Source organism: Lipotes vexillifer, unplaced genomic scaffold, assembly GCF_000442215.2.
Source record: "Lipotes vexillifer unplaced genomic scaffold, Lipotes_vexillifer_v1.1 scaffold184, whole genome shotgun sequence".
Taxonomy (NCBI): Eukaryota; Metazoa; Chordata; class Mammalia; order Artiodactyla; family Lipotidae; genus Lipotes; species Lipotes vexillifer.
The window spans coordinates 391,949-403,453 of record NW_006783561.1 but is presented as its reverse complement, the minus strand read 5'-3'; the positions used below and the strand labels follow the sequence as shown (position 1 = coordinate 403,453).

Sequence of the window (11,505 nt, the reverse complement as noted above, 5' to 3'; positions counted from 1 at the left end):
TCCATAATGAAAGAGCTCTCAACCTCTTCAGGGGAGCTACAGTTATCAGAATCATAAGGCTGGTGGAAGAAGAGAGGGAATGGGGCTGTCACCTGTTACTCTCTACTGAGTCACTAAACTCGCCAAACTTTTATCAAAATTTTTAGCCCTAACTTCCCAAGAACACATTTTAAAAAATTAAATCAAGGTATATCTGTGATTAGTTTCTTTCAAAACTTACATGTGCACTGACAGCATTTTCAAATATCACACTAAAACTTTTGCTCTTCCATGGAAATATAGCCAACTTTTAAATGTTTAACTTCAGGTACTATATTGAAGTAAAAAATGTCTGCATTAGTAATTCAACCCACTATTTTCTTCTAAGGTACTTTTACTTTTCCTTGGTAATTACAGTAAATTATTCTAACATGTTCCAATCACGAGTAGCTTCCATTAAATGTCTCTGACCATGACCAGCCCAAGCATCCTGATTGTCAAATACTCTACCACAAAACCAACAGTTAAATTTAGCCTTCAGAACATTTTCAGAGGTAGTTTTCACAATCTGGTAATTGTTTTTGCTTGTCTTTTTGAGAGTTAATTTTAGCACAAATCTTTCTTTCACAGAACTAACAGGTTTAAATGTTTTGTGCCTCTTGGGAAAATCATCGTAAGTTGTTTTAGAAGGGTTATAACAAACTGGTTTCAGTAAAGCACTGATAGTTCTTTTTGACAACGAAACCTTAAGTACACGTCCATTAAATTTAGCAATAGTTTTCATTACATTTACTACTTCTGGGGCATCTGCATCAGGATGATTCAAAACTACAACTGGTTGGTTTCTCCTAGGACATTTCACAAGCTGTTTGGAACTGAAGGGGAAAAGCCGCAAAGTTCTGACTGAATCTTTTGAAAGCCTAGGTCTGCTGAATCCGAATGATTCATGGACATCTTCAGGCTTTGCTTTTTCTTTACACTTTCTGTGTAATGCTTTTTTTCTTGGAGGTTCTTGGTAACTATCCCTACACTTGCGTTTACAGTTTCTGTTTCTAGATACAAAGGAAGTTTCAGAATCTTTACTTCTTTCATGAGTTTTTATTCTTGAACATTTCTTTTGCGAAGTCTTTTTCTTATTGAAGTTTCTCTCAATTGTACAATTTGTTTTACACCTTAATACCCTGGCCTCTGAATGGTCAGTAATACCTATTGGTTCCTCAGAAGATTCTGGGCATGTTGCAGTAGAAGTTATCACAATTTCATTTGCTGGCATCATATCATCTAGTAATAAGGGTAAGGCATCTCTAGAAGATTCTGGCTCTTTCTGCTCTCCTCCTATAGTCTGATTAGATGGTACATTGTCTTTCTGCAACGAGGATGCAGAGTTGCTTACTGACAGATTATTAGCAGCAGTCACATTTAAAACAGGGTTAAAAATTTTCAGCAATATTTTTTGTGGTGTTCCTTCAGGTTTCTTTGGCTGTATATTTTTATAATAAGTACTATTCTGGACTAATTTAGACTTAAGCAGCTCAGTCTTATTTGGCATCACACACTTTAAAAAAACAGCTTGTTTGCCATCAGGCAAAACGGTGTAAAGCGGTGGTTTTGGAAAAATCTTGTTCTGCTGTTTTACTGAATCCGAGATATTCAACTTAGTGCCCTGATGCTCAGATATTATATTAGGAGCAGGAACACCTTTCACTGAAGAACTTGCTGGCGTTTTAATAATGTAAGGTCCTTTTAATGACAAAGTATTTTCTGAGCTACTTTTCATGCTCAAACAGCTGCCAATGCTGGAACAAAGTGCAGGGGTTAGACAATTACTGTTCGGTTCTACTTTTAAAAAAGGTGTTCTGCAAGGCTCCTTACTTGCAGTTCCACAAGCTTGAGCATTCTCAGTTTTGACAGCAGAAACACCTTCAAGTTTCCCATTATTAAATGTTAAAATCATCCCAGGTTTCTTGTTTAAAAGGAGAGAGGCAGGGACACCTTGTGTATTAACCAATGGAAGTGGTCTTCCTGAAACGTGTAATGCAGGCTTGTTAGCAACGTGCAATGGTACAAAAAAGCCTTTTGGAGTCTGAACAAAGATAGCCTTTTTTGGTTCTGAATTTACAAGTGGACTCTGCACATATAAAGAACCAACATTTTGCGTAGTGGCTCGTAGTTTGTCTTTTACAAGCTGCTGTGTAATTATTGCATCTGACTGAGTCTTAAGTAATGTGCCAAAACCAGAAATTCTAGGGGTCTTCTCTGAATCTCTCACATCTTGTGACATTGACAACATTTGTTTTTCTTTTCCACTAAATTTTAAATTCAGATAATTTGTAGCCACATTAATCCCCATATTACCAGATGGAATTGGAAAGAAGCCTTGTACTTTCAAGTCTTTTGAAGATTCAACTATTTTGTCTTCTCCCTCATGTTTCTGAAATGACTGGTCACAATGAAGCGGCAGGTCTTTATCTGGAGTGTTACTAGAGTCTTGTTTTACATCAGGTTTTGCTTTTAATACATCTTGAAGTAACTGGTTTATTTCAGGTGGCAAAAGTTCTGATGCCTGTTGGCTCTGGAGAGAGAAAACAGATGTAATTCTAGGCATCATAGGTGACTCAACACTAGAAACGTCATCCCATTTAGGCTTTTCAGTCATGCTCTCTAAATTCTGATTTTCATTAGTGTACAGGTTCTGCCCATCAATGTTTTGTCCTTTTTCTAAAACACACTGTTCTTCAATTTCAGCTTGTGTTTTTAAAGTTCCATCTTTAGTATTTAAACGACTAATAGATGCTAACAGGCTATCTGGGTTTGAGCTCTCCTTCCTCACTAGTGATAAAACTGACTCACTTATTGGTTGTTGAACTACTGTCTTGCTTGATGAAGATTCTCTTTGAGGGTTTTCACACACTGCTGTCCCTGAAAACCTATGACGTTTATTAGAATTATTCACTTTTGAGTAATTATGAAAAGGTAATGATCCTTGGTTGGAAGATTCAACAGGTAACTCAGAGTTGACATAATTAATGCAATAGTTATGCATATCTCCACTGTTGTATGAATTTGGTTTGGTAGTACAGGTGACTTTATCTTGACTTTTAATGGCAGTACCTGATACCTCAGGGTGACACTGAGTAATATGACTTCCCCATAAGTCAACATTCTCTCTTATTTCTACTTTTGTGGTCAAATTCACCGATGCTGTGATCAATTCTGATGTTATTGGCAAAGGAGAAACACTTTTTCCATCATCCATTGTTGGAAGCATATTACTTGTTTGAGATAGCAAAGCCATTTCTTTTTCTGAAGTTACCTTCCCTGAAAGTATAGGAGATGAAGATGAAAATGGAGTAGCTGCTTTCATGTAAACTGTGTCATTTAACTCAGTTGTTACTCCTGTTAAAAATGCAGTAGTGTCCAAAGTCTGGGGCTGCAAAATTGCAGTACTGTCCCTTACAGCACCTGACTGTGAGCCTGGTGAATATAAATTCTGTTTATTGGTAGGCAACAGTTTTATTACAATATGTTGTTTTCCATCCACCATCTTAAAGCCCATAAACTTAGCACTGTAGTTAGCAGGAATTGTTATTCTATTATTTTTTACCATTAATACTGTAGGTCCTTGTACAGCAGTCTTCAGGAAACCTGAAGTAGAATTTGATCCCTCTTCAGCTCCATTACATTGCCCGGTGGACAGAAGAGTTGGTTTTTCTGACTCTGACTCAGCAGGTTTATCATTATTCTCACAGTATAGTCTTTCATCCTTTTCTTCATTTAAATGTTCCTGAACAAGATGGCTCTGGTCTTCAGATTTAGCCTGTGTTTTGTTCACTTTTTTAAGCACTTGAGTGTTTTTTTCTATACTTCTGTCACTTCCATTGTTGATTTTCTTACGTTTCCAGAATGTCTTCCTTGATGCACCTATTTTATATCTTTTCAAAATTAGTTTAAGTCCTGCTGAAGTCTTTGCCATCCTTTTTTCATATTTGTCTTTTTCCAGTTTTTCTTTCGCATATAAATGTTCTTTGTGCAAAGTTATAACATGTCTTACAAGGTGCTCTCTCCTGGTAGCACCATAGCTACAATATTGACAAGTGAAGGGAAATGTACCAGAATGAATATGAAGGTGCTTCTGAAGCTCTCCTTTGGTTAAACATATATAATGGCATTTACCACATCTATAAAGGATTTCGTTATGTCTATGTATGTGCTGAACAAATGTGCCAACATCCTGGGTGGAGAATTCACACTTTTCACATTGAAAATTACCATTTACACAATGTGTGGATGAAAAATGCTTTGTCAAGTCTAATAAAGTATATAAATTCTCATTGTTACAAATGTCACATTTTACTAAAGTAATTCTATGGGTTCGTCTATGTTGTTTGAATACCTGAAAGTCATTTGCTGAAAAACTGCACATTTCACAAGGATATGAAGGTAATTCACCACGGTGCCACATTTGGAAGTGTTTCTGCAAATCATTTGGGCTATACCGAGTACTATCTCGGCACTTCAAACAGTTGAAGTTGAGTATTTTTGCAGACATTTTTATACCTTCCTCTTCAACTCTCTCAGACTTATGGAGTAACATACACTCCTCTACACAGCTTACAGTCTTTATACCGATAGATTTTCTTGCAGTCTGTGGTTTATGCTGAAATAATTTTCTGTATTTGTCAACTTCATGTTTCAATAGGACCTCATTTGGAATATTTATCTTCGGCAAAACAATTTTCACATTTTTTAGTTCATAATGAAAACTACTTTCTGAAATTTTTGGTTTAAGTACTGATCTGATAGTATCAACTCTCTCATTTTTCACATCATAATCTCTTTTTAAAGTATGCTGTTTTTCATCAAAAAATAAATGTTTCTGTTCAGATGGCATGATTTAACCAAAAAAATCCCAATTTCTTTTTTTCCTGCAAACTCTTGAAGTTACTTGTAATTTGAACAGGAAACAATACTGTGCCGAGACATCTTCAAAATACCAGGATTTTTCCCACATTAACTCACCTAAAATCAAACAAAGAACTGAAATTTTCATCACAGAAGTATCAGTAAAATTCATATTTTAAGTTCATTTTGACACAAAGCAAGAATGTTGATCAAACAAAAGACATAAAAGACCTATTAAGTATTTTAAGAACAGCTTACCAAGAAGTAATAGTCTGAAGTAGAAATGACACTAATCTGGATCTCAGGAAATACAAGCTTTACTTCCAGCTCTGCTCTGTAACACTGGGTAAGGTTTGACTTCTCTGCACCTCAGTTTCCTCATCTAAAGAAAACCACAATTGGATAAGCACCTTTAAGCTCTAAGATTTTATATAAAGTTGACACTACAGTTTTTAAACAGGATTTTAAAAATCTCAACAAGAGAGCCCTATAAACTTAAGTTCCACTGACACACATGGTTCCAATTATACATATATACCATTAACTTTCTCAATTACTTAGTTGACCCTATAGCTATTACCCTGTGAGAATTTCAACAGACTTCTCTGCAGATTTTCTACTTCCCTAGTGCCTCAGGGATAATTTACGTTTAAAATAAAAGTTTCATTCACCTAAACAACAATAACAAAAAGACATTGCCTGCTGTCTCAAGTTAGCATTAATAACTGGTAAAAAAAAAAAGAAGAAATTAAAAGGAGTAACACATTTCCCTGGGGTCCTCCTAAGTCTAGCTACTACTTCTGATTCCCTACCATTTTGGCTTTTTTTGTCCCTAGAACTAAGTCAGGTGGCAGCAAGGCAAGCCCTTGGCAGATTAGAATGTACCCATTACTAGCTGCCTCCATTAATTCAAACACTTACTGGTTTGTGTTACTCTAGACAAGTCTCAATCTCTGTGTTTTAGTTTCTTCATCTATAAAATGAAAAAAGAAAATGATTATTTCCCCTACCTCTTTCACAGCGTTGTTGTAAAGATTAAATGAGGACACATAAGTAACAGAATCCTGTAAAGTACTATATAAACTGTAGCTACCACCATTACTGTATGTGATCACCATGTATGAGACATTATGATTCAAGATGCAGAGGAATAGAAAACAGTAGAGTTAAAAAGATGTGACAGGGACTTCCCTGGCTGTCCAGTGGTTAAGACTCCGTGCTTCCACTGCAGGGGATGCAGGTCTGATCCCTAGTTGGGGAACTAGGATCCTACATGCCACACAGCACGGCCAAAAAAAAAAAAAAGGATGTGACAATATATTGCTGAGAATGGAATCTGACTACTGAAGGTTCAGTAGTAAATATATCAAGCAGTACTACATTTTCTTACTTCCATGGTCTTAAATATGTATATGACTAATAGATATAATTAGGTAAGCTAAAAAAATAAAGTGTAAGTCACATTAAGCTTCATCCATGTCTATCCAAAGGTCTCACCTCTAAATTTCAATTAATCTAAGTAACTAAGAACTTCACTGTTTCAAAAATCCTTTCTGAGGGAATATAATTAATAAAAGTTAAATTACTTTACATTACTACTAAGAGGCCCTTTGAATATTTCTCAAACTTAAAACTTTTGGTTGGGTCTAAAAAACACCAATATTTTTCAAATATATATATGCTAACTTGAAAATGAATTCATTAGAAGGGTATGAGTTTACTGAAAAAAAATTTTTTTACATACCATGCCTAATACAGTAAAAAAAATATTAAAATTTTTACTATATTATTTAAAGCTAAATGTAAAGACTTTTTCTTCAAAAGTAAGAATAATAATAAATGGCTGGAAAAAAGTTCAATGATACCTGGTGGATACTTCACACCAACTGAGAAGATTCTCTACAGAGTATCACATTCTCAACAGTGACAAGCATCATGGTCATCTATGGAGTTTTCACCATACCAGAATCTGAGGGTGGGGTTCAAATATGTGAAACTTTTAAAGCACATCAAGTAATGATTCTTCCACATTTGGATACCATATTGTGGTCACTCCAGACTATCCATACCCAAGCTTTTGTATTTCTATATATAATCAAGAGGAGTCTGTATCATAGGTTTCATTACAAAAGGCAAATTGCTTCTTATAGTAATATTATGTTTCCAAAAATGTGTAATGCTAAAAAATTACATATTTTGATAATATTTCTAAATATCATCAACTTCATTTCAAAATACCTATATAATTTAAAATTTTTCTTAGAAGAAAACACATATCCCAAAGTTTGACAACCAGTGTGATTTAAATAACTCCATCAACTAATACTTACTAAAAAAATACCTACTATAAATGTGTTGCATTTTGATGAGTGCTATGGAGAGATGCAAAAACATGGTCCCTAGGGCTTCCCTGGTGGCGCAGTGGTTGGGAGTCCGCCTGCTGATGCAGGGGACACGGGTTCGTGCCCTGGTCCAGGAGGATCCCGCATGCCATGGAGTGGCTGGGCCCGTGAGCCATGGCCGCTGAGCCTGCGCGTCCAGAGCCTGTTGCTCCGCAGTGGGAGAGGCCACAACAGTGAGAGGCCCGCGTACAACAACAACAAAAAAAGAACAATGCTGAAAAAAGGGACCAGCTCATTAAGAAATCCACTTAGCTTTTACTTAAGTCTGATAACTGCTAATTAACTGATGTTGAATGTCATTATTTTTTATATTTAATGTATGGCATGTATAATGTAGCTTTAAGAGAGTTTGTGCATTTTAGGTATTTTGGGGTTTATTTGCCCTCAAATTTTAAGTTTGGAGAATGTGTTTTATTTTTTTCAACCTGTTTAATGTGGAAGCAATCAAAGATGACACCTGGTAGCAAATTATACTACGGTTGCCATCTATGGGCGGGAAAAAAATGTGTTCCATTAAAAAAAAAAAAAGAAATTTTATTATAATTTTAATCTTCCAACCTATTAGCTAATGCTCTTTTCACTACAGACCAATCTCTACACCCCACCAACAAGGATTACTGATTTTAAATCTCCTACTTAAATTACTGCCTTACATATATGTATTATTATCTCATAAGACTTGAACAACATCTCATCAAGCCTTAAAATAATACTATTTGTTTAAAGTATGACTGGCCCTTTAAAGTAACCCAGAGTTTGCTGCATCAAGATAGCAACTCAAGCCATTTGATTTTCTCCCTCTCCCAACTGAAACACAAACCAAAAAATATAATCTTAAAAAATCCTACAAAATGGCAAGAAACTAAAACACATTCCACACCTATGCCACAAGGTGTTTGGAAAGAAAAGGTCCAGAGAGAGAAGAGTGAAAACAAATGCTGATCAAGCAGCACTTTTAAAGCACCACTTTTAAAGAGGAAGCACACTAGGGGACATTCATTCAACCAATATTCAATGAGTATCTATCTATTATGCCCTAAGTAAAAAAGTAACAAGCCCACCCACTCCCTCTCCTAAACATACCTTGTGAGAGAAGTGAGGGCTTGAGAGGAAGCTTGTGTGAAGCCCTTTGGGGTGACAGAAGGCTCAGGCTGAGGTATGGGAAGAGAATGAATCCAGGGCTTTGAGCTGGGTCCAGAGACCAGACACAGTTGGGGGTTGCTAGCACCAGCTGTCAGGAGAGATGTAAAGAAGACATCATTTCTGAACAAAGATACATCTTCCTAAATCCATGGCCATCTTGCTCTGTTTAAGAGTGCTGCCCTTTCTCAATGTAAGTAAATTACTAACTCTAAGCTGTCAGAAGAAAATTACATTAACTTTCCCCACTTCATCTAACCAACTAAGAAAATCTTGGTTTATTCTCCAACAATACATCTCAACTCCCAATGCCATCAAAAAAGATAAGCAGGCAGAAACATCACTGCATGCAGCAGCTCAAAAAACGGAAAATAATCTGAACACTCAGAGAAACCTCTCACCCATTCTCTCAGCCAGCAGTGAAAACCAATAACTACAATGAAAGTTACTGGAGGAAAACGGAGAAAGATTAAAAAAAAAAAAAATCAAGTAGTGATTGGCAATCTCACTAAGACCTGAGCTAGTATACTGAGAAAAACAAAAAACAAAAATAAAACATACTGCCATGAAAGAGAGAACAAAGTAGATGGGGGAGAAATAATGGTTTTGAAAATAGGAGAAAAAAATTACATGGAGTTGTTGCTTTTTTTTTTTTAAAGCCTTGAATTTTCAAAACCAAAGGCTCCCCAAAATGCCAGGCAAGATTATTAGTGGGAAAATATAAAACTCAGTATCTAAACTTATCCTAGTAAAATGTTTGAATTTAAAGGTAAAAATGAAATTTTACCAAAAAACGGTGGAGTGGGAATTACCTAAAAAGATATTCACAGCACCAACATCAATATTAATAAGACATTTTACTCACAATTCGAAACACTAGAAGACAATGAAATAACATTTATAGAGTTCTGAGGGAAAATAATTAACCCAAGAATTAATTCTATACCCAGGAAAACTCTCATATGAGAGGGAAAAACACAATTTTAGATATGCAAAGATTCAGAGGATATACTACATATGCCCTGTTTCTAGGAAAATTTTTAATACTTCAGCAAAAATCAAATTTCAGTCAGAAAAAAAAAGAACTAAAAAAATAATGTGATATAAAAGAAATATCTGTCAACAATAACATCTACAAAAGAGAAATAAATGTAAATATTTTTTAAACACAGTTAAGAAAGCAGAAAAGACTGGAGAAGAGGAACATCTGCAAAATGACAAATATATAAGAAGCCCTTACAGGAAAATTAACGATGGGAAACAGAAGAGGTGACAAGAGCAACAAAATTCTAGATACTGGAAAGGAGATAAGTAGTAAATGACCTTGCAGACTCAAGAAAACAATCCCAGGCAGACAGTGCAAACTAAGAACTAACCCATTTTATACTCTGAATCTTCAAAAGACTTAGGAACTGGCAGCACCAAGTCACTCTGAAATGGGAAGAAGAAAGGAGGAGGAAGCTAAAATAAAGAGAATTTTGGAGAAAGCTACTTGAGTTTTGGTTAGATGCTAAGATTCTCTTCCCCACTCCATCAAGCTAGGTTACTGCTGTTCCCCAACCACAGCAGAAGTCTGGAGGTTATTCTCTGCAGAAAGTAAAACAGAATCTCTGAAATACAGGATACCAGACACAGCTGAGAAAGTGGGTACCATACCAAAAGGAAGAGGATTAAATGACCATATACGTATGAGACACAAACCCCATCCCATGCCCCAGTTGGCTCCTAGGCTAAAACGGGGCTACTAAAAATGTGGTCTGCTGATGATCCATGAACCATTTGTCACCAGTCCATGACAAGATTTGTACAGAAACTGAGTAAGCATTTAGAAACTGTAACAGCACTTTCACAGTGTTAAGTTTATGTTTGTTGAATCCAACAATAAAAATTTGGACTTGTCTTGCATGCTTTCCTTTTAAAATTTCATTTTCTTTTTTGTTTTTTACCTTGCTAAAAATCATTTTATTTTTCGTTCAATAAACATTGTGCATGGATTTCCTATAAAATTTCATTTTCTAGAAATAAAGGCACTACAACATACTAATGATGGGAATGTAAGCTGACAGAACTTTCATTAAAAAGTTTCTAAAATATATGTATTTATTATAAATATTATAATAATTTTTATAAAATAATATAAATATAAACATATCTACATCTACATATATGCCAGGGGAGAAAGTACATTAACTTCCAATTCACTCCTAGAAATCTATCCTAAAGGTAATAATTAGATGTTCACAGAAGCACTGTTTACAAAATCACAAAATTAAAAATAACTAAAAGCCCACCAATAAATAATTTATGGTATTTCTATTCAATGGAATATTCTTCAATTTTAAAAACAGTATTGTAAACCCACATTTATTAAGAGGAAGAGATCCAAGACACATTAAGTGAAAAAAACAGAAATCAAACAGTAGACATGTTAGGATTTAATTTGTTCGACTATTATTAGATGAGTAGAAAATAGATGGATAAACAGACACATGGTCCCCTACAAACTCTCAGTAAGAAGTCAAGAACATACACACAAAAATATGTTTATAGTGATTACTGGTTATCCTTAGGTCAGAGTTTCTTAAAATGTTATCCTTGGATTACTATGACCTCCACACTGGCATACTTCCTTATCATAGCACAAGCAAATAGCTTACATTTAGATGTAACAAGAATGACAATCTCTTTGTCCCTAGACCACACTATTTATGAAGCTTTATCAAAAAAAGTGGCATGAATCCATGAAACTTTTGTAATTCTCAAACAAAGCAACTGACTTTGTGGTAAACCAACTAAGCTTTTCCTGAACAAACTCAAAATAGTAAACTTGACACCAGTACAAAACTGAAGAATGTTGACACTAAAGGTGGACAAGAAATTAAAACAAAATAGGTATTATTCAATGCTGTACTCCCCTTATCAACACACAGGTACCCAATTACACTGTAACAGCTACAAAGCTAATGGCAAACATAATACTCAGAGAATGAAGAACTATGCTATTAGATGTCACTATACCTCATAATTTCATGCTATGAAGAGAAATTTTTTAATTTAACAATTAATTTGAAAGCCATGAGGT

At 35.1% G+C, this 11,505-nt stretch overlaps 1 protein-coding gene across 1 annotated transcript; it reads right to left on the bottom strand.

Annotated features, from left to right (window-relative positions):
- Positions 1 to 400: 400 nt before the first annotated feature.
- ZNF518A (zinc finger protein 518A) lies at positions 401 to 4,870 on the bottom strand. The gene has a single exon (XM_007456180.1). It carries the CDS (start codon positions 4,868 to 4,870, stop codon positions 401 to 403), a length of 4,470 nt encoding a protein of 1,489 aa, XP_007456242.1.
- Positions 4,871 to 11,505: the final 6,635 nt, after the last annotated feature.

Excerpts from the sequence above, each read along its gene's own strand:
- ZNF518A (XM_007456180.1), bottom strand. The coding sequence starts at position 4,870 with ATGCCATCTGAACAGAAACATTTATTTTTTGATGAAAAACAGCATACT.